The 23,635-nt window shown below is 41.8% G+C and overlaps 1 protein-coding gene across 1 annotated transcript; it reads left to right on the top strand.

The window, feature by feature from the left end:
* The first annotated feature begins 148 nt into the window (after positions 1 to 148).
* LOC121167167 (adenylate cyclase type 10-like) lies at positions 149 to 21,518 on the top strand. Its single transcript, XM_040996554.1, has 16 exons — positions 149 to 212; positions 705 to 809; positions 4,886 to 4,949; positions 6,316 to 6,515; positions 9,134 to 9,339; positions 9,587 to 9,677; positions 9,767 to 9,855; positions 10,362 to 10,553; positions 11,508 to 11,629; positions 16,131 to 16,207; positions 16,303 to 16,492; positions 17,282 to 17,337; positions 17,694 to 17,847; positions 18,011 to 18,200; positions 19,466 to 19,552; positions 21,495 to 21,518. Exons 1-16 carry the CDS (start codon positions 149 to 151, stop codon positions 21,516 to 21,518), a joined length of 1,911 nt encoding a protein of 636 aa, XP_040852488.1.
* The last annotated feature ends 2,117 nt before the right edge of the window (positions 21,519 to 23,635 follow it).

Below are 23,635 nucleotides of genomic sequence, written 5' to 3'. Positions count from 1 at the left end.
AGCCTCCGTCCCCGGGGGCGGTTGGGCCGCAGCTGCCTGAGGCCGCGACGGTTCCCCGGCGGGGTACGGCTCCGGGCGCGTGCCGTAGCGGAGACACCTGCTGAGCTGCACCGGCCGCGGACCCCTGAGCGCATCTGGACTTGATGAAATGGAAATTCCCGAGGAGGGAAACGAGTCTTTTCCTGACACCACGCGGCGGGCTTCAAGCCCGGGTGTGAGCGGTTTCCAGTCCTGGTTCCGCCTCTTCGTGGGAGTTAATGCATCCTTTTAAGTCATTGTTTGAGTCCGAACGTTTGTGCCCATGGTTGGCGTTAGCAACCTAGCAGCCACGTACAGACATTCGTTTACTATTTGTGTAGTTTGTTCTCCAAGTGTCATGGATAGGAACATGGGTAACCCCTTAATCTAGAATTCCTTCCCCCATCCATGTTTTTCTCTAACCCTGTTGGAGCAAATCCTGTAATTTAGCGGGTCGGAGGAATGGGGAAGCAGGCTTTCTTTAAAAGGGGATTCTCTTCGCCGTCCGCATCCCCGGGAGGCAGAGGGTGGCTCCAGACACGTTAGCAGAAGCCCCAGCCCCTAGTAGGTAATGGCCACTCTGTGCATAAAGGAATTGATCGGAAAGGATGTGTTTTTCATGCTGACGGATGGGGCTGGCATTCGGGATTTGCAGCTCTAATGATAACCTTTGCTCTGTCGGTCAGGGTTTACAGCTTTGATGGACAGGCTAAGCCTCACCTGCCAGTTGGAGCATGACATAGACAAACTGGCCCACATCTTCAGTTACTACATTAGTGACATCGTGGAGCGTGAGTGACCACAGCAAGGGGAGCAAGGAGGTGCTGGGCTCCTGGTGGTTGGTACAATAAGAAGACCCGGGGGGTGGGGGGCTTGAAAGTGTGTACTCAGGAGTTAGCTAGAGCCTTAAGGGCCTTTAGTTGCCCAAGATGGCAAGCTCCATTTCAGCTTGTGTCTGCCTTTCCCTGCCCCACACCCTTCGGTCTCACATCCTGCTGCCTGAGAAGGCAGAGAAAAACCTAGATTTCGTTATCAGGTTTGTAGTTTCTTTAAAAATACAATGTTCCCCAAGTGGTGTCTTCAAACAGAAATATGCATAACATGTATATATAATCGATACCACAGGGCTTTCCATTTTGTTACTGCAGTTTGACTCTCTGTTCCTGGATTTAGTCCTTCTAGGACTAGAATGTGTGTGTATTATATTTATATGCACATATATAATATAATAAATAATTTGCATATTTATCTAAGGAGGCAAAATCGTCTTTGTGTGCTCTATTAGTGTGTTTTGAGTGCCTGCACTGTACATGCTCTGTGTAGGGACAGGGAGGCAGAAACCCACACAGGAGCCTTTTAGTTTGGCTTGACCAGCATGGCATTTAATCAGCACTCAGCATTCTTTTTTTTTTTTTACTGATCGGGTCCATACAAATATGTTTACCATTCAAAGAATCATTACTTTGGTGGCATCTCCCCTCTTTAACCCTGCAGAACAAGCATAGACGATTCCCTTTGTCATCAGATTTGGGTGACACCACAGTTACGAAATGTATATTGTGCATATCTTATAATATGGAACTAGAAACACAGGGGCATTGTCAGACTCACCACCTGTCTTTGAAGTGTTTATGTTTTAATGGGAAAGACAGATAAAATCAGTATAGCTTATACATTCTCTTAAACTGCAAGGTATTTTTTAAGATCATAATAGGGTGAGGGTTTTCTATGTGAGACAGTAGTCATAGGATGCTCCTCAGAAGAGGTGATACTTAAACAGAGGTGCAGGGGATGAGGGTTGCGCCTTAGGAAGAGCATGTGAAGAAGACTAGATGCGCCAGTTCTGAGACTGGAGAAGGCTTGCCTGTTCTAAGAGCTGAGGGAGGACCAGTGTGGCCCGAGTGCAGCCAGCAGGAAGGTAAGGTTGGAAGAAAGCAGCTGCTGTCAGACCATCAAGCTCTGAAGCCTATAGCATGGAGTTTGAAGGATACATTTTGACCCAAAGGGAAGCTATGGGGAGGTCCTGGCAGGGAAGGAACAGGCTATGGTGTGTGTGTATTGAAGCTTGCTTTGGCTGTCTTGCGGAGGTTGGGTTATAGGGAGCTGGTGGAGAGTGACTGTTAAAGGATGGAAACGAAAAGGCATTGGAACCTGCTCGCGAGGTGATGGTAATGGGGTCTAGGGGAGTAGTTCTCAACCTCAACTACACATGCAGTAACCATCTGCAGAGCTTATTCTTGTTGCCTAGGCTTCACGCCAAATCAATTAAAGCAGAATCTCTTGGAATGTGTCCAGAAGTAGTATTTTCTTTAAGATTCACTAGCAGTTCCACTGTGCAGTTAAGACTGAAGACTATTGGCCTGGATACAGCAGCGGTACTCTGTGGGGATGGAATAACTTGCAAGAATGTTTTTTGCAGATTGAACCGATATGAGTTACTGATGGGTTGAATTTCAGTGGGAAGTGGTGAGAAAGGGGATTTGTAGTTTTGGCTTTCATAAGTGAATGAATGATGGTGTCACCTGCCAAGATCAAGAAGATTGAGCTTTGAGGAAAAAAATAATAAATCGAGGTTACAGTTCTAAATGTATTCAGTTTGGGATGCCAGCAAGTCATTCAAGTGGGGAAGACAAGTTAGTTGCTGTAATTAAGACTGGAGCTCAAAGAACAGATCTCTGTTAGAGCTGAAAATGTGAGTTGACAGCATAAAAATGGCACTTAAAATTTGATTGAGTTTCTGTGGAAAGAAAATTAATAAAGCAAGAGAACCTTAGGCTGTAGCTTGAGGTTCTCCAGGGGAAGATTGTTTCTAGGGATGGAAAACTGGGAAAAGGGAACTGCAAAGCAGCCAATCAAGTAAGATTTTTTTTTTTTTTTTTTAGGATTTGTTTATTTTTACTAGAAAGACAGATTTTACAGAGAGGAGAGAAGAACTCTGTTCTATTCACTAGTTCACTCCCCAGATGACCGCAGCAGCCTGAGTTGCGCCAATCTGAAACCAGGAGCTTCTTCCTGGTCTCCTACATGGGGAAAGGAGCCCAAGGCTTATCAGCATCCTCCACTGCTTGCCAAGGCATAAGCAGGGAGCTGAATGGAACACAAATTGGCATCCATATGGGTGGAGATGGAGAATTGACCTGTTGAGCCAATTCCCAGGGCCCAATATTGTTTGTTTGTTGGTTTGTTTGTTTTAAGATCTTTTTATTTTTATTAGAAAGTCAGATACATAGGAAGGAGAGACAGAGGGAAGATCTTCCATCCAATAATTCATTCCCCAAACAGCTGCAATGGCCAGAACTGAGCCTATCTGAAGCCAAGAGCCTCTGCTGGGTCCCCCATGTGGGTGCAGGGTCCCAAGGCTTTGGGCTGTCCTCAATTTTCCCAGGCCACAAGCAGGGAGCTGGATGGGAAGTGGGGCCGCCAGGACACAAGCTGCAGCCATATGGGTTCCCGGGTGTATGTAAGCAAGGACTTTAGCCGCTAGGTTACCACACTGCCCTTCCCCCAGTATTTTCTTAAAGACAAAAGGAAAGTAGTATTTTTAGAGGAAGGCTGCAGCTAGCTAGGTTGAAAATAGTAGCTGTCAAGTACATTATGTTCAGAAAAAATGCTGAATTTAGCATGATGAACACCGTAGAAATGACCCTGATAGTTTTAGTGAATTTGGTTGAGAATAAAGGTCAGATGGCAGTGGACTAAAAAGACTGTAGAAAAAAATATATTTTTAAAAAGATTTACTTATTTGCAAGTCAGATGTACAGAAAGAGGGATGGATAGATAGATGTTCCACCTGCTGGTTCACTCTGCAGATGGCTGTAATGGTCAGGGCTGGTCCAGGCCAAGCCAGGAGCCAGGAGCTGCAGCTGTTATCTCATGGATGCAGGGCCATGTCTGCTGCCTTCCCAGGCATGCTTTAGCAGGGAGCTGCATCTGAAGTGGAGCAGCTGGGTTTTCAGTCAGATTAACTGGCATTGCAGGCGGTAGTTTAAGCTGGCCTTGAGAAAACAATTTTTAAGGAATGAATGGGACCCGGTGCAGTGGCCTAGCAGCTAAAGTCCTCGCCAGAACACACCAGGATCCCATATGGGCTCCAGTTCTAATCCCGGCAGCTCCACTTCCCATCCAGCTCCCTGCTGGTGGCCTGGGAAAGCAGTCAGGACAGCCCAAAGCCTTGGGATCCTGCACCCACATGGGAGACCTGGAGGATGTTCTTGGCTCCTGGCTTCGGACTAGCACAGCACCGGCCATTGCAGTCACATCAGATGGAAGATCTTCCTCTCTGTCTCTTCTCTCTGTAAATCTGACTCTGTAATAAAAATAAATAAATTTTTAAAAAATGAATGGAAGATGATGAGAAAAGTATATTTAACCAATTATGTTGAGGATTTCTTTTGCTTATGTTTTGCTATGGAGGTAGTAGAAAAATGGAACTAATCAGAAAGTAAAACCAAGCCTAGGCTTTTTAAATTTTGATTTTTCTTTTTCAGCATATTGACAGGAATCATTAGTACACTGAAGATTAAGGTGATGGTAAAGTCCTTGAGAAAGTGATAAAGGGAGCAGACACCTAGTACCAGTGATAGGGAGTCTGTCAAGGCAGCAGAAGCACCTCCATGTGAGAGATGTCATAGGTCCAGGTGGATCTGGGGAGGAGGAAGGAGCCTGAGGCATGGAATGACCAAACTGATCTGATTTTTACTTTGTTCTCTCTTCTTTACTTGATTTCAGATGTACTCTGTTTCGGAGGGGATATCCTAAATATCACAGGTATTTTCAGTTTTCTGAGTACTTAAGGGACTGTGAATAGGGAGACTGTACTTAGGTAGGATTTGCCATCTTTGTTTATCATGTCTTGATTATTTAATAGGTGCTGGGCCCCATGGGTACCAAGGTGAGGGAGACCCAATGTCGGCCTCAGAGGATCTCCCAATGTAATTGGGAATTTTTGCCCATGTTAAACTCTTGTGTGCTTTAAATTTCATTTAAATCAAATGCCAAGAAAATAAGTAGCTATAAATTATATTTTATAATTTTTATAATTATGTTTTATTTTAAAAAAGGGCAGAGTTAACAGAAAGAAGGGGAGACAGAGATCTTCCGTCTTCTGATTCACTCCTCAAATGGCTGCAGTGGCTAGAACTGGACCAGTAAGCAGCCACGAGCTGCTTCTCTGTCTCCCACGTGGGTGAAGGGCCCAGGCACTTGAGCCATTCTCCACTGCGTTCCAGTTCATTAGCAGGGAGCTGAATTGAAAGTGCAACAGCCAGAACTTGACCCAATCTTCATGTGGGATGCTTGTGCTATAGACGAGATTTAACTTGCTGCACCGTAACACTGACCCCTCTTCTTTTGCTTTTTTATAAATTATGCTTGAGCAGATTGATGAGAAACCAAGTCATTAATAGCAACAGGTAGACAACGTAAGAGAAAAATATTTTTCTATCTGGAAAGATCTTAGGATCGTTAACAACTATATGGCCTAGTATTGACCCACCTTCTCATCTAAAATTTTTTTTAAAGATTTATTTTTATTATTTTTTTATTGGAAAGGCGGATATACAGAGAGGAGAGACAGAGAGGAAGATCTTCTGTCCGATGATTCACTCCCCAAGTGAGCGCAATGGCTGATGCTATGCCGATCCAAAACCAGGAGACTCTTTCGGGTTTCCCACACGGGTACAGGGTCCCAAAGCTTTGGGCCGTCCTCGACTGCTTTCCCGGGCCACAGGCAGGGAGCTGGAAGGGAAGCAGGGCTGCCGGGATTAGAACCGGCGCCCATATGGGATCCCGGGCGTGCAAGGTGAGGACTTAACCACTTGCGCCACCACGCTGGGCCCTAAAATTTTTTTTAAAAATTTATTTTATTTTATTTACAAAGTGAGATATGTGAGAGGAGGAGAGACAGAGAGGAAGATCTTCTGTCCGATGATTCACTCCCCAAATGTCCACAACAGCCAGGGCTGCGCTGATCTGAAGCTAGGAACCAGGAACCTCTCCTGAGTTTCCCACCTGGGTGCAGGATCCCAAAGTTTTGGGCCTTCCTCGACTGCTTTCCCAGGCCACCAGCAGGGAGCTGGATGGGAAGTGGAGCTGTCGGGATTAGAACTGGAGCCCATATGGGATCCTGGTGTGTTCTGGCGAGGACTTTAGCTGCTAGGCCACGGCACCGGGCCCCTCATCTAAATTTCATAAAATCAGCCGTAAAATTAGATTTGAACTTGAACCTGTATTTTTTAACCTCTTTGGTAGTACCTATCCCCCTCTGCTAGTATATTGAGTCTTGTTCATTATTGGGAGTTTTGCCTTTGATCAGCTGACTCTAGATATTTCACCCCTGTCACTCTGTCCTGCAGGAAATGTGCTCCTGGCACTCTGGACGGTAAAACAGAATCAACTGAGTGACATCATTACCCTGGTGGCAAAGTGCAGTCTGGAGATACAAGAGAAATTTGGGATCTACCATACCAGAGAAGGCCAGGACCTGCAGCTAAAAATAGGTAGTAGCTCCTAAAAGAGTGATTTAATTAGAGAGGAAAAAATGCCTGTAAGATTTAAAAATATAAATGACAAACCAAGGAAAAATACACTTCATACAGACAAATGGTGAATTCCTCTACTATATTAACAGAGCCAAGAAATCAGGAAAAGACTAACATTCTGTGAAAAATTGGTGAAGGGTATAAGTAAATGGTAAGTGGACAAAGCAATACATACATTTTGGCATATATTTCAGCCAGAGCTGTGCCAATCTGAAGCCAGGAGCCAGGAGCTTCTTCCCAGTCTCCCACAGGGATGCAGGGTCCTATTTGGGCTGTCCTCTACTGCTTTCTCAGGCCACAAGCAGGGAACTGGAAGGGAAGTGGAGCAGCCAGGATTAGAACTGGAACCCATATGGGATTCCAGGCATGCAAGGTGAGGATTTAGCCACTAAGCTATTACCATGCCTGGCCTACAGTGGAAGATGTTTTATGTATGTTATTTATGTATTTTAGGGTTTTTCTATTTATTTATGAATGGCAGAGTGACAGATCTTGCTTTCTGGTTAATTTCTCAAATGCCTGGCACATCCCGGACTGGGCCAGGTTGAAGCCTGGAGCTCTGTCTGTGTCTCCCCCTATGGGTGATGGGGGTGGGAGTACTTGGACCATTACATGCTGCCCCTGTAGGTGTGCTTTAACGTGAAGCTAAAAGTGCAAGAGGACCCAGGACTTGAACCCCTGCACTCCAGTTTGGGGTTTAGTTATTTCAGACAGGGTCTTCACCCACAATGTCACAACACCAAACCCCTGTGTTTACATTTTGAAATATGTTATTCTGTAACATAATCAGAAATACAATCCAGTATAATAAAATTAAAAAGCTGCTCCCAGAGGCCAGTTTCACCAGTGACAAAATCAAGACTAGAGAAGCTCAAGAGAAAAGACTTCTTTACAGGAGTCAAAAGCAGCAGTGAACAATGGTATTATATGGCATCTGTGCTCTCCTGTTGGTGTGTGTGGAGGGAGAATTCTGCCTCTTTTTTCTTTTGTTTTTGGTTTATTGAGGAGTGATTGATACTGTACATAGAAGTATTTGCATGTTTTTGAAACTCATCACGATAAAGCTAAAGAACACATCAGGCACAAGAGTTTTCTTATTTATATTCGTTTGTACATCCTTTCTGCCTCCAATCACCTCTCCTATTCCCAAGCAACCACCAATTTTCTTTCTGTTTAGAGAAGTTATACTGAAATTTTTTAAAAGAATGTTACATAAGTAGAATCATCCAGTTGTATTTTTTGGCTAATTTTACTATAAGTTCTTTGGGATTCACCAATTTGTGGTGTTTATCAATAGTATATTGCTTTTTATTGCTGAGTAGTATTTTATTTGATCATATTACAGTTTGTTCATTCACTTTTACTGATGGGCATTAAGGTTGTCATTTTTATTACAAATAAAACTATTGTGATATCTGTGTACAATTCTTTGTATAGATGTATGCTTTCATTTCGCTTGAGTAAATACCAACACATAGAAGACTGAGTCAGATGGTGTGTTTAACTGTTTAAGAAATCAGTCTTCCAAAGTGTGTACTGTTTTGCATTTCCAATAGCACTGTATGAGGGGTCCAGTTTTTCTTTGTCCTTATCAGCTCTTGTTATCTAAAGATCTTCTTTGAACATTTTTTAATTTTATTTTTTAAGAAAGTTACTTATTTTTATTGGAAAGTCAGATACAGAGAGAAGGAGAGACAGGAAGATCTTCCATCCACTGATTTACTCCCCAAGTGACCACAATGGCTGGAGCTGAGCCGATCCGAAGCCAGGAGCTTCTTCCAAGTCTCCCATGTGGGTGCAGGGTCGCAAGCCTTGGGCTGTCCTTGACTGCTTTCCTTGGCCGCAAGCAGTGAACTGGATGGGAAGCAGGGCTGCTGGGACAAAAACATGGAATCCCACATGGGATCCTGGCGCTTGCAAGGCAAGGACTTTAGCCACCAGTCCATCACACATTGACCATTTCTTAACAGCACAAACTTATTGAAGATGTTAGTTTTACACTTGTAATGTCTGGGAAAGCCTTTATTTCACATCTACTTTGGAAATGTTTGAGTATACAATTTCAGTTAACAGACTTTCTCGTGTATTAAAACTGTTGTTCCACGTTCTTGTAGCTTGCGGTATTTTTAACAAAAAATCTCCGTGTTTTTGCTTCTTTGGGTATAATTTTTGCTTCCCTTTATCACAATTGCTTATATTTTCTCTAGCACTGGCTTTCAGTAATTTGGTCATGATACGCATTAGCATAATTTTATTTGTGCTTAGAACTCATAGGCTCTAGGTATGTACAATTTTGTTTTTGTTGTTCTTGTTTCAGATTTTTAAAATGGTATACTATTTTTCTTTAAAGAATTTTTCTGCTCTGCAAGGACACATTTATTAAGCTACATATAGCTGTCCCACAGCTCACTGATGGTGTGTGTTCAGTATTCTCATCCTCCTTCCCATTTCATTTTAGTTTCTATGACTGTGTCTTCACATGCATAAAGCCATGTGGGGATTCCACATCTCTCCCTTTGCGTAATTTTCCTACTGAGTCGTTCTTTTCTCCGCTTGACTCCTTTTTCTGTGTGTAGGTCTGTCAGCAGGTCGGATTTCCCAGGTTATTGTTGGAGATGAGCAACGGCAATACCTCTTGGTGATTGGGCGGGATGTAGATGATGTCCAGTTAGCTCAGCGTTTAGCTCAGGCAAATGAGATCGTCCTGTCGTGGAACTGCTGGAAGCTCTGTGAACAGTACATGTTTGAAGTGGAAATCATGAGGGAAGATGAAGCTGTGAAGGTAGGAGGCTGACCCCACCCACTGCACTTCTGGAAAGTGCCTCCTAGTGGCAGTCACATATTGCCTGTTTTGGAAGGTAGGGGATTCTCTAGGAAATGAACTGAATCAAAACAGTGAGATTGGAAAGACAGAGGGTAAACATGAGACTAGTCTCCTTTTCTGTGCCCAGCTTCCTCATCCCCTGTTAAGCGACCAGGTGATCAGGTTGATGGGTGGGCATAGAATTGAGCAGTTTTCTCTTCTGTAGTTAAGAGATTTGCACATCATTGACCGATTTGATTTTGATGAACACTTTGACAAGTGCCTCAATTATCTGCCACACTACCGTACAAGTGCTGGTAAGTTATTTTGAAATTTCTACCTAAGCCCCAGATTTTCAAGATTAATTTTCCACATAGCCAGAGACATTTTGTTTTTCTTTCTTCAGAGACTCTAAGAACTGCCCTGGAATTGGATCCAGACTCCACACTTGAACAAACACTGCGAAAACACATCATGACAAACCTTTTGAAGAAGGTGAAGTCCCAGTTCATGAGTCATGTAGACTATGTGTGAACAGGTGTACATTTATATGTAGATATGTTTTGTATTGATCCAGTTCATCTCTGGCTTCCCATTTGCACCAATATAACTGCTATAATGAATGTGTCATTATCTTTAGATTTATCAGTCCTAGAAAATAAAAGCCAAACTCATTTTTCAGTTATTCTTCCTGGATCTTAATCCACTGTAACAAGGTGTACAGTATGTTCTTGGTAAATATGTACTGATTGTGAATATATGAATATACATAAATCCACTAGTAAAATGACTAAAGGAATTGGATATATATTGTACTGTTACAAATTTTGGCAAAATTTATGAGTGAAATAGGATTAAAGTTATTTTAAATTCTAGATTTACTGGTCTATGCCTCTTGAAAATGACACATAAGTGTTATTATGAAATACACAATTAAAATGCCTTAGCATAATGCTGGGAAGTTGAAGATACTGTCAGAATAATGCATTGTGTCTTTATAGATTGATGAAGGCCAACCAATGGAATATGTATCTGAATTACGTACCGTAACTACAGTTTTGATCAGCGTAGAGTTCCACAAGACAGCGTGGATATTGCATTTGTGTCGTCTTATCCAGGAGGCTGCCTTATATATCTCCACAGTTATTGAGAAAGCAGGTGGCCAGCTGAGCCGCATCTTTATGTTTGAGAAAGTAAGTTCAAAGAGACTCGACCCATCAGTATTAGAGAATGAGTGCAGACTAAATAACAAGTTATGCATGACTAGCTTGTTTCCTGCATAGTACAAGCATAAGTCAGATTTTTAACTTCTTATTTTGTAGCAAACTATACTACATTAAAGCTTCAACTGATAGAGATGGAGTATCTTAGTTCATTTAATTTCCAGGCTTACTTAGGGTTATTTTCTATATCATTTTCTATTCAGTTCTTTTTGGAAAATTCTTGTGAAGGAATAAGGAGTGTTTGGCTCTATTAATAAACTAAATGCAGTCATGCTTTTCTCAGATAATTGAGGCACTAGGGAAAGAGCAACATCGTGATATTTGACAGTGGCAAGTGAAGAAAATGTGAGTAGATAGATTTAGCTAAAGATATATACAAAAAATTTTTGAAAAGTTCTTGATACCAGTTTTTTCTTTAAATGTCATTTCTTTGAATAGTTAGCTAAATTAAGATGTTCTTTTAAATTATTTTTTAATTTCATTTTTCCATGTGTTTTTTCCTTTGAAAAAGAATACACTTCCACTGATTTATATCCCTAATGCTTGGAATAGCTGAGACTAGGTTAGAGCCAGCAGCCAGGAACACTGTCCATTTCTCCCATGTGGGTAGCTTGGGCATAGCAACTTGAGCCATCATCTGATGCCCTCAGGGTGCACATTAGCGGGAAGTTGGACTCAAGAACAGACTGAGATGCAGGTGCCCCGAGTGTCACCTTCACTATGAGGCCAAACACCTCCCCTCTAAAGTTCTTTTTTTTAGTGTTCGCCTTGCTGTACCCCATTTCATGAATCATGTAAAATTCTCTCTTTCCAGCAGCAGACCAGTCAGAATAGAATCTGGCTTCATTCAGAAGAGTTGGTTTAGTTGAGGAAAGCTATGTTCCCTCCCCAAGTAAACTTTTCTTTCTTCGTTATCTCTCTCAGGGCTGCATGTTCCTCTGTGTTTTCGGCCTTCCTGGGCATAAGAATCCAGATGAGTGTGCACAAGCCCTGGACAGCTCCTTCCGCATCTTCAGCTTCTGCTGGGAGAATCTTAATGAGACCAAGTGAGGAGGAAAGTGGGGCAGAATTTGCCTACAGGGGAGAGAAAACTGAGTAGTCAGCAAAGAGGATCTATTAAGCAATCTGGATTAAAAGTGTATCCTGGATAGGGAGGGAAAATAAAGATAGGTGTCATCTAATGGAGCAGGACTGAGGAATACAGCCAAGGAACAGCAGACATGTACATTAATATAACGCAAACAACATACTTGCATGTGGAGAGGCTGCTAGTCCACAAGAGGAAAGAGAGAAGTTGTGGGGTTATGACCAAATTGGAAAGGACCGTAACTGGTTCACTCTCCATCTTTCCCGGAACCTTTGCTTTTTCTGGATTTCACACTGAATCGGTTTTCCATCCATGCTCACCCTTCACCACCGCTGCCTATAAAAACTATTCCTAATAAAGGAATAGGAAATTACATTCTCTCACCAGTTGTGTCATGACAAAGTTGGTTGGAATTTTTCAAATGACTTTTAAATTTGTGTTTATTCATTTTACTTGAAAGGTTGATGATAGGCCCAATGCAATGGCTCAATGGATAAATCCTTTTCTAACACACTGGGATCCCATATGGATGTCAGTTCCTGTCCTGGCTGTTCCACTTCCCTTCCAGCTCCCTGTTTGTGGCTTGGCAAAGCAGTGGAGGATGGCCCAAAGCCTTGGGATCCTGCACCCATGTGGGAGACCCAGAAGAGTTTCCTGGTTCCTGGTTTTGGATCAGCTCAGCTCCAGCCATTGCAGCTACTTGGGGAGTGAACCAGTGGGTAGATCTTTCTATTTCTGTTTCTCTCTGTAAATCTAACTTTCCAATAAAAATAAATCTTAGAAAGAAAAAGCGGTGGTAGAGGAAGATTTCCTCCCATCTGTGAATCATCCCCACAGACGCTTATAGCAGTTAGGGCAAGACCAAGCTGAAGCCAGGATCTAGGAACTAACCGAAACCCAAACCTCTCATGTCGGTGGCAGGGACCCAGCTACTCTGATCATTACCTCTGTATCCCAAGATGTGCACAAGCAGGAAATAGAGCTAGGAGCAAAACCAAGATTGAACCCAGGCACTTCAATAGGAGATGTGAACATCCGAAACAATATTTTTTAACCAATAGGTCAAACACCTGCCTTGTGTGAGTGTGTATGTATGTTTTTAATGCTGATGGAATTTAAAAATGTTATTCCAGTGTTAACATTGATTCAAACATTAATTTGTTTGCCATCCCTTACTCAACATTGTAAAAATAGTATCCTGCATATACATAGTGCTTTAATATTTGTGGAACATTTTAGAGTATGCTACCAGTAGGAAAGTTTTCATCCCTCTTTTACATATGAGAAAACAAGGGCCACAGAGGAAAAGTTACTGGCAAGTGAATAAACTAGAGCTGGTAATGAAATTCAAATCTTCAGATTTCAAATTTTGGGTTGTGTCATTAACCCGCAGCTACCTCTTAGAAAATGCAGATAGACCTCCCAAAGTATCATGTGTACTTTTAATGTGGAGATATAAAATACACATACTGGAACTTTTTTTAGAGATTGTCTGATGCAACTCTTTACTTTATTAGAGGAAAGATATTATAGTTGCTTAATCGATGGTAAAACTGTTAGTCCAAGGACTATCATATTGACATGTTTTACAGATTTCTAGGATTTGCGTATAGTTCTACAACCTCTCTCACACTCTTTTTAGTTTTTTAGATTTGTCTGGTTTTTTTTTAATTAATTGAAAGGAAGATTTACAAAGAGAAGGGATACAGAGAGAAAGATCTTTCATCCACTGGTTCACTCCCCAAGTGGCTACAATGACTGGAGCTGAGCCAATCTGAAGCCAGGAGCCAGGAGCTTCTTTCGGATTTCCCACGTGATGCAGGGTCCTAAGGCTTTGGACTGTCTTCATCTGCTTTCCCATGTCACAAGCAGGGAGCTAGAAGGGCAGTGGAGAGGCCGGGACATGAACCAGTGCCCATATGGGATCTTTAGCCACTAAGCTATCATGCTGGGCCCCTCTCCCCCAGTCTTATCTTCAGTATAAATATGATGGGCCAACCCCTCCAGTTAGAGTTGTCCATTCTGCTCTTGAATTTTGCATTTACCTGTGACCCTCAAAGATCCTGCTATTGGCCCTGATTCTTGAATGCAGAAGTCATTTCTTTGGCCTTTAGAGACTATTTTACTATGCCCTTAAAATTACCTTCTGTGACTTCACTGTAATTACTGATCATTTTGATATTACTTACTTTAGAATGCAATCGATGTTAGCAACTATTTGGAATATTTGAGTTCATTAATCTGACTTCCTTAATTTAACAGAACTAAGACCCAGAATTGTAACACTAGTAAACTAAGTAGTGTGATAATGTCAGAGTATGAAAGTGAAATGTCAAGGCCAGTGTTTTTTTCCTCAAAAGTAGTAATTGAATCAGGCTTTCTCCAAGTGTGTTTGTTAGGACACTCATTCCTTACTGTACTCACAAAAATAGGACTGGGACGTGATGCAAACTCTATTTCTTTCCTGGAAGTTCCTGGCATCCATTAACATATCCAAGGTTCTGAGAAGTCATAATGGTAGAGAAATTTATTGCATTTAGTTTTACTTGGCATTTAACAAACTTATGTGATCCCAGTGCTTTTCTCCAGGAATGCCTGTAACATCCAAAGGAACTAATTTTTTGAGGAGCATGTTTGCAAAATGGTGCCTGCGTGACTTCATTGGCACATCGTGTTGTTCATGCTCTCTACTAAACAACAGCAAAAGCAATACCCAAAGCTGCAGTTCACATCCTACCCAGGACCTTATTCATCTTGAACATTTTCTGTTCTGAGAAATATTTTCTTTTTAACCCTTTGGAAGAAACTTGACATCCCTGAGTCTGTCTCTAGGATAATTTTGAGATATAGGGAGTTCAGTGTCATTATCTCAGCTCCTGGTTTTTTAGTAACAGAATGTATATATTACTACATTTATAGAATAATGGATATTTTCATCAGTGGACAAGATTTTTATTTATTTTTTATTTTTTTAAGATTTTTTTTTATTATTTTTTTTATTGGAAAGGTGGATATACAGAGAGGAGAGACAGAGAGGAAGATCTTCCGTCCAATGATTCACTCCCCAAGTGAGCGCAACAGCCGATGCTATGCCGATCCAAAGCCAGGATCCAGGAACTTCTTCCGGGTCTCCCACACGGGTGCAGGGTCCCAAAGCTTTGGGCCGTCCTCGACTGCTTTCCCAGGCCACAGGCAGGGAGCTGGATGGGAAGCGGGGCAGCCGGGATTAGAACCGGCGCCCATATGGGCTCCCGGGCGTGCAAGGCGAGGACCTTAACCACTTGTGCCACCACGTCGGGCCCTGGAAAAGATTTTTAAAAGAAAGAGGGAATATAGACTGAATCCCTGCTTCTGCTCAGCCCAGCTCCAGCCATTGTGAATATTGGCCAGCAGATGAGATCTGTCTATCTATAACTCTCAAATAAATGATTTTTCAAAAGTTTGTCTAGTGGTCAGGAGACCTGGAGTCTCATTCTAACTTTACTGTTTGCTTCTGCTATATATTTCTGGGAAAGTTAATTAACTCCTTTAGTTTTTTTCTTTTTCTCAAATGGTATAAAAATATTTGCCTTACTCACCATGTAGATTTGCTCTTGAGTACCTCTTAAAGGATCAGATGAGGTAATAATTTGAACATAAGAAACATCTGATAAGGGCCTGGTGCAGTAGCCTAGTGGTTAAATCTTGCCTTACATCCACCGGGATCTGGTATGGGCGCTGGTTCATGTCCTGGTTGCTCCACTTACTATCCAACTCCCTGTCTGTGGCCTGGGAAAGCAGTTGAGGACGGCCCAAAACCCTGGGACCCTGCACCCACATGGGAGACCCAGAAGAAGCTCCTGGCTCCTGGTTTCAGGTCAGCTTAGCTCTGGCTGATGTGGCCACTTGGGGAGTGAACCAGCAAATGGAAAATCTTTCTGTATCTCTTCTCTCTGTATATCTGCCTATTGGATATTGGATAGGCAGATATACAGAGATTTAAAAAACTGACAGAAGATTTCTTTTTTTAGATTTATTTGTTTTATTGGAAAGGCAGATGTACAGAGAGGAGGAGAGACAGAGAGGAAGATTTTCCGCCTGATGATTCACTCCCCAAGTGGCCAGAAAGGCCGGTGCTGTGCCGACCCGAAGACAGGAGCCAGGAACTTCTTTTCCTGTATCCCACATGGGTGCAGGGTCCCAAGGCTTTAGGCCATCATTGACAGAAGATTTTAAAAATCTTTTCTTAATAATAATATCCCAACTAAAATTCCTGAAGTGGGGTGCCGTTCTGTTCCTTTGTTTTTCTCTAATAGTAAGAACTATATACCAGTCTTGTGCTGTAGAATGACAGCAATCTCTAGCCTTCTCCATTCTGAGCTCCTAAGCCAGATTTCTGGATTTGAGGGTTGGCAGAGATCTAATGCCTGATGCGGAGGCTTCTGACTGTATCTGCCCATTGTTACTTTTCTGTTCCCCAGGCTTGTTTCCATCAGTATCACCAATGGACCAGTATTCTGTGGTGTGGTTGGAGCAGTGGCCAGACATGAATATACAGGTAGAATTGACGTTGGACTTAAGAGATGAAGGTAGAGAAGTAATAATAATAAAAAAAAATCTCACCCTTTTTGTGTTACTATCGCCCTGACACAGTTATTGGCCCAAAGGTGAGCCTTGTGGCTAGGATGGTAACCGCTTACCCAGGGTTGGTGTCCTGTGATGAGGTAACATATCTGAGGTCCATGCTACCTGCTTACAACTTCAAGAAACTCCCAGAGAAAATAATGAAAAATATCTCCAATCCAGGAACGATGTATGAGTATCTTGGCCACAGCAGATGTGTGTAAGTATTGGTTTGTGATGGTTCATTCATTCCTCTTATACAGAAAACATAGGAATGAATTTTTCATTGTGTGAAATTAGAAACATGCTGTTAATTCTGGCCTGCTGGAATAAGACATGTAAGAAGAGAATTGTCTGAGATCCTTAGCTAGTTCCTCAGTCAACTTCTTCCTCTCTGATAGCAAAACAGTAGCAGTAAGTCACCCACCCATTTCCTTTAAATGCTTTGCAATTTATTTCCATGAGCCTGGAAAAAAATAATATTCCCTTTCTCCTTACAGTTTTTACTTTTAAAAAGTTCCTTGTGGTGCAACAGGTCAAACTACTGCTTTGGACTCCCATAATACATTTTGGAGTGCCCAGGTTCAAGATCCACCACTGCTTCTGGTCTACCTTCCTGCTAATGCTCACTCTGGGAGGTAGTAGAAGGGAGGCAGGAGTACTTGGATCCCTGCCTTTCTTATGGGAGACCCTGATTGAGTTCTGAGCCTTAACCTAGCCCAGCCTTGGCTGTTGTGGACATTTGGGGCATAAACCAGCAGATAAAAGATTTGTGTCTGCCTCTCATTTTGCCTTTCAAATAAATAAACATAAGAAATATGCTTTTTTTTAAAAAAAAAAAAGGTGACTTTGAATAAGTGTCTCCTCTTAGAGCTCTCCCAGAGGAAGAGAAAATACCCTTTTATACAGAACTCTGCATTTTCAGTTACCTGAAAATACTTGCTTAGGAGGACAGTTGTTTCCTGAGTCTATTTCTGCTAACCATATTCCAACATCCTTTCTCCCCCAGAATGTTTGGGAAGAGACATTTACCCAGAGAGAGAAATAAAAGTCACCCTTTGCTAGGTGAGTGTTCTTTTTCATATGAATTTATTAATTTATTCTCTTTCAGCAGTGTCAGACTTTGAAGATTAAATTATTATAGATAGTTTTACAACAACTGAAGTATTGTAATTCCCATGTCTAATTGTTTGGATATTATCACACAGGCTCTGGAACAAACTTTGAAGACCTACTTGTGTTTGTTTAGTCTATAATTGGCTTTTTAGAAAGATCTACAAAGCCCCATGGACATGGGATTCTGCCAGACTTTCTGTAGGGGTGAAAGGAAACATTCTGAGAATTAGCTTTGCCAAATTATTTCAGATAAACAGTGTCTGCCAAAAGCATGGGAGCTTTGGGTTCCTCTGGTCTCTTTGCAGATCGAGAGAAAGAACTAGAAGCCTTTAAAGTGGCCCATCAGGGGTGTTTGCACCAGAAGAAGGGACAAGCGGTTCTGTATGAAGGTGGAAAAGGCTGTGGGAAAAGTCAGCTATTGGCTGAAATAAACTTTCTGGCCCAGAAGGAAGGGTACAGGTAAAGACTCCTGCTTTCTGACATTGTCAGAGCCTGCTCTTTGGGGTGTTTCTTTCCCTTGCTGGTGAAATTCTGTGTCAGTAAATTGAGTGCACTCAGACTGGTAGAGGAGCAACCTGTGTGTGGGTGGGGGAACTCCCGGTGACCAAGTGACATTCACCAGGGTGTTGCCATTGAAGCTGAAGGAAGCAGATTCCAAGCAGTACTTCTATGCCATCCAGACCCTCATGGCCATCTTCTTTGAGATCGATACATGCCCAGCCTACTACCGGCAAGAGTGTCTGCACAAACAGCTGCATGGGATAGTGCAGGAGCCACTTCACTGCCTTTTCAACGACCTCTTCTTTGTGAAGGTAATGAAGGTGGTAACAGTTATACTGTAGTGTTGTCTGTCTGAATACTTATAGGCCGTACATGTTTATTTGGGTGTGAAAACAAGCAGATTTACAAAAAGTTTGTGGAAATGTGTATTATGGAAAAACTATTCATGGTTTTCAAATTTTGCCCCAAAATCAACCAACTTATTACTTGTTTTCACAGATTGCGTGTGTGTGCATATGTGTGTTCTAGGAACACATATTTAGTAATGGTAGAATTGAGATTTCAAATCCCTTTGATGCCTAAGCCCAAGATTTCTCATTTTTGAGAAAGTGGAATCTAAGACTGACTTACACTTGGCAGTTCATACTTGCTTGTTTCACAGTTGCTGGTTCTGGTACAGACCTTTTAACTTCAGTTATCTTGAAATGATTACCTCATAATGTTTTTATGTGAATTCTAAAGGAGATATAGTTTATAAGAAAGTGTGTGGTAAGTTTTAAAATACTAAGAATATTGATTCTCACCAGTAATGCATCGTCAGAAATTCTATCCATGTGTTCTAGCATCAGTTGCAGTTTTTCAGTCTTTAGCCCTACCTTCCTATTCCCTAGCCACAGAATTTATTGCTTCAACTGTCATCTGAATCAAAAGCCTGCAAGGTCTAGGGTTTATGGGATCTCACATAGCACACCAGCTAACTGATCCGCAGTTACATTTATGCATCCTTGTATTTTCTCCTTATCTCCCCAGCCTTCAGAGTATTAAATTTAGTGGAAAATAGGAAACACTAACATCTGTCCAATCCCTTAGCATAGCCCTCTCTTAAGATAGGCCTCGGCTTGGGGGCTAACCCTTGCCAACATGTCCAACAGGAACCTTACTTTGGCTGTCAAATCCATGGTAGCTCATGTGCCTTATTCTAGCACAGGAAATAACATTATACAATATCTATTGTATTTCATTCTGACAGGACTCATGTATGCATCCATTCTTGGTATACTTGGCATTATTGGGGTACTAGGGCTTCCCAAAGTGACCTTCCTACACCAAAACTTCATTTACTGCTTCATTACAATTTGATATGGACAGGAGATAAGATTTCTGTCTCTAACTTCCAAGAACTTTGTCCTACCCTCTAAATTACATGGTGAGGTCAGATTGGCCTGTGCAACTATACACAATCATCAGAAAGCCCATTTAGTAGAAATAGAATCATTTTCTGTTCCCTTTGGAGGAACTGAATGTTTTTATTAGGGTGTCTATTGGAATGCTAATATATAATAATTTTCCTGCTCAGTTTCCCATATCCTTCAAAGTTTCGCACATGGATGATTTGGCCAGACAAAAGAAGGTGAAATCATGTTTTATTCAAGTACTTCGGAAGGTGGGTAATTTTCTACATACCATCAACTTCTAATATGTAGGGATGGCTTATACCCATTTTAACTCATTCACATCACATCTTGATTTAGAAATTTCTTCACATATTTGTTGATATTTTCATTATTTGAATCTGCCTTCAATGTTGGATGAATCCAACAGTGTAGCACAGCATGCATGAAAAGGTCTTAGTTCTTTCTTCATCCTGTTCTGTAATGAAATTTTAGTAACGTAATTTAAAACAATGGTTTCTAAGTACGGTCTTATGCTCTAACTCAGGGTTGCAGAATAAAAATCTAACCAGAGATTGATAAACCCATTCTGGAAAGTTGATTAAATGTAACTAGTCAAATTCTGATGAAAACATTTACTAAATGCAGCAGCTCCAGTCCTAGCTATAAGACTACTCCCCGCAGTGTCTGTTCAGGAAAGCCTCTTAAGAATTGGCCTGGACACATGAACGAACATGTAATGTAATGGCAGATGTTAGAAATGAGAGTAAATGAAAACATAGCCATACGGTGTGATCTCAAAGTAGTCCTGAATGAAAGAGAAATAACGAGATCTATAATATAATAGCATTTATATAAGAGCAATTTAATTGGTGAAGCAACAATGCACATTATAATAACTCTACACAAATAAAAAACTGTAAGAAACACATTTGAATGGTCACCTGAGGCAGTGGGAAGGGAAGTAGGAATGGGAAATGTGGAGAAATAGTGAATATATTTTTAAAGTCCACAAAAGTGAGTCCTGATAATTGGTAGTGATGGCAAGCACTCCAGGAGATGTGATGTGCAACCCAGTTTGGAAATTGCTCTTTTAGTGTGTATTGTGAGTTCGCACACAGGGTGAAGCCTTAGCCAAAATGAAATATTGGAATGTTCCAATTTTGAGTTGGAGAATATTTTGATGACTTCTTTAAATTTTCAGTCATTTTATGTTCAAGAAAAACTCAGTATATTTCTTTAGGAATTAGCTTACCAAGGCTGTTGTTTATATTTGTAATGTGAAATAATACCTGGATTTAGGATACATGTTACTCTAAAAATCCCAGCCTATGTTGACATTTTATTAAATTGCTGATGTGAAATGTAAGAGAGGTTTGAAAACCAGGAGACTTCATTTCTAATCAGAGATTATTATTGTTTATTTGCTATTATTTCCAGGCAGTGAGGAAAATGCCACTTCTTTTCCTGATTGACGAGGCCATGTATATAGATGCAGCTTCCTGGGCATTCTTGGGAGCATTGCTCTCCAGGGTGCCCATCCTGATGGTGATGACATTGACCACTACCTACACCCTGTGTGTCGGGGCCCAGAATTTCCTGCAGAGCCCTCAAGCTGCTCTTGTGCCCATTTCGAAGTTGGCGGCAACCTCGCTGTTGAGACTAGCATGTTGGGAACTGGGGGTGGTGAGCATCCCGCAAGAGTTGCAGAGGTGAGTGAGTAGGATGAGCTGGGCAGCTCATTAAGGGCCGAGCCAGTACCGTAATGCTGATAAGTGAGAAGGCTCAGGTCTCGGCAGAGTCTGGGAAGGGAAATGGCGGAGTAACCATGACGAGACTTCAGATCAGCTTTAAGGGAGATAGTCCCCTTGCAGACCAGTAAAGAACTACCTCTGTCGACCATCCACTCAGGCTTCCTAAAGACAGTTAGGCCTTGGATTACTTGTTTAATATGTTGGTTTTATGTATCCAACTCCTAAGCAAGAGGGTGTTAGTTCTTTTTAACAACTATAGAAGAAAAGTTACTTCCAAAATGAATTTCAAAGCCAATTAGAAATCATTATTTTTCTTTACATTTTGTGCTGCTTGCATGTGTTGGTGTGTATCATCCAGAGCTGTGTTCAACAAAAGATCCCTCAGTATGAAGTACCCTTATGCTTGGCTCCCCTGAAATGGGCATTTTTAGTCAGCAATTCCCCGCTTACCTCTCTGCAGCTACCTTCTCCGCAGGTGCTTTAGCAACCCCCTCTATTGTGAGATCTTATGCCAGGACCTTCTCTCTAAGGACATATTGCTCTTTCATGATCTGCAAAAGGAAGAAAAGGAGAACACCAAGTGGGAGACCCTGTCTGGTAAGTTTAACTTTCCAGGTCTTTATGCTGTCCCAGCTGGTCAAGTTCATTTTCCAATATTGCATCAGCTAGCCTTTATGAAGCATATTCCTATTCCCTGCTGACATTTTGGGCATACTAGACAAATTTTTTGCAATGAAGGATAAAAAACTTGACTGTCTACCTCAGATATTTCAGTTTATCAATCTGTAATGATTCATTTTTAGGAAGCCTAGAAGGTGAGGATAGCAAAATAGAATCTTTTTAAAATAAAAAATTTTATTTGGGCCTGGTGCAGTAGCCTAGTGGCTAAAGTCCTTACCTTGCACGTACCGGGATCCCAACTGGGCTCTGATTCTAGTCCTGGCAGTCCTGCTTCCCATCCAACTCTCTGCTTGTGGCCTGGGAAAGCACTCAAGGAAGGTCCAAAGCCCTGGGACCCTGCACCCGTGTAGGAGACCCAGAAGAGGCTCCTGGCTCCTGGCTTCAGGTCAGCTCAGCTCCAGCCATTGCAGTTATTTGGGGAGTGAATCAGCAGACGGAAGATCTTCCTCTCTGTCTATTCTTCTCTCTGTATATCTGACTTTCCAATAAAAATACATCAATCTTTAAAAAAACACATAAATCTTTAAAAAAAAGTATGTATTTTTATTGGAACGTCAGATATTTACACAGAGAGAAGAAGAGACAGAGAGATATTCCATCTGCTAATTCACTCCTCAAATGCTCTAATGATCAGAGTTAAGCTGATCCAAAGCTAGGAGCCAGGAGCTGCTTCCCTGCCTCTCATGTGGGGACAGGACCATGAGCCATCCTCCCCTGCCATTCCAGGAGTCACCAGCAGGACTGAATTGGAATACAAATCAGCACCTCTATGGGATGCTGATGCTTGCAGATGAAGGATTAGCATGTTGAGCCACCACACTGCCCCCACCCAGAGAAAATTATTAAACATAAGTTTTATTAAGTTTATAAGTGGAATGTATAGATATATACACAGAGAATTTAGAGAATTGAATATTATTGAGGTAATGACTTGAGGTTTTGGATGGAGGCATAGAGGGAGGAAGAGGTGGAAGAAAAGGGTAGAGGTGTGTCTAAATCCAGGGAAGTCGTCGCCCTCGAGGTCCAGAAGCAAGGGCTGCTTGTGAGGTGAGTAGGAATAGTGAGCACTGGTGCATGCCGCGTGCATAGAGGGTGTCCTTGGCTGAGGAACAAAGGTGGGAGCAAGAAGGGGAAGAATCAAATATTTTAAACCACGGTATTTTTAGTTTTCTTCATCCTTTAGTTTCTTGACTAAATTTTTGCATTTTGTGCCGTTAAAACTTCTGATCTTTGAACATGGTATTTCCTCATAGTTTTCTTTCTCTACAGCCAAAGCAATGAAATCCACAATGTACAGTATTATTCCTGCCAGCTGTGACGACCAGAAACTGTATGTCTGCACAGTCAAGGATGATGTGAACTTGGATACAGTGCTTCTCCCACTGCTGTTAAAAGGCAAGTCTAGTTTGTAGGCAAACCCTTGAAGTGAACCTGTTATAGTGTCTTTGCAATTGGGAGTTTGGCCGGTGATTGAATATAGGTCTCTAATTATCATGCTAGCTTCATTGTCTTCTCAAAAAAGAAACCTGCCTTTCTGAAATAAGTGCTAGGATTACCTGAAGAGCACTGTGAAGATTGTAATGCAACTTGAGCAGTACTTTATTTAAGTGAGCCCATTTGTTCTCTTTGGGACTGACTGATGATCTAGAAACAAGAAAAATTTTAAAGATTGTTTTATTTAAAAGTCAGAATTTCAGAGAGAGAGAGAGAAACAGGAATCTTCTGTCTGCTACTTTACTTCCTGAATGGCTTCATGAACCAGGGCTAAGTTAGGCTAGGATGAAACAGGAGCCAGGAACTTCTGTGTCTCTTGTGAGGGCAGCAGGGGTCCAGGCCATTTTTGCTGCTTTTCCATGTGCATTAGCAGGGACCTGGGTCAGAAGTAGAGCAGCCAGGACAGGCACTAGTGCCTGTGTGCTA

This window comes from Ochotona curzoniae, unplaced genomic scaffold, assembly GCF_017591425.1.
Source record: "Ochotona curzoniae isolate NIBS_2020 unplaced genomic scaffold, NIBS_Ocur_1.0 patch341, whole genome shotgun sequence".
Lineage (NCBI taxonomy): Eukaryota > Metazoa > Chordata > Mammalia > Lagomorpha > Ochotonidae > Ochotona > Ochotona curzoniae.
This window is presented reverse-complemented; position numbering and strand designations above follow the sequence as displayed.

What these genes read in the sequence shown, in the direction of transcription:
- LOC121167167 (XM_040996554.1), top strand. Translation starts at nt 149, where the DNA reads ATGGAAATTCCCGAGGAGGGAAACGAGTCTTTTCCTGACACCACGCGG. An exon ending in GGACCTGCAGCTAAAAATAG is followed by an intron (nt 6,516 to 9,133) that starts GTAGTAGCTCCT and finishes TTCTGTGTGTAG; the next exon opens with GTCTGTCAGCAGGTCGGATT. An exon ending in TGACAAACCTTTTGAAGAAG is followed by an intron (nt 9,856 to 10,361) that starts GTGAAGTCCCAG and finishes GTGTCTTTATAG; the next exon opens with ATTGATGAAGGCCAACCAAT.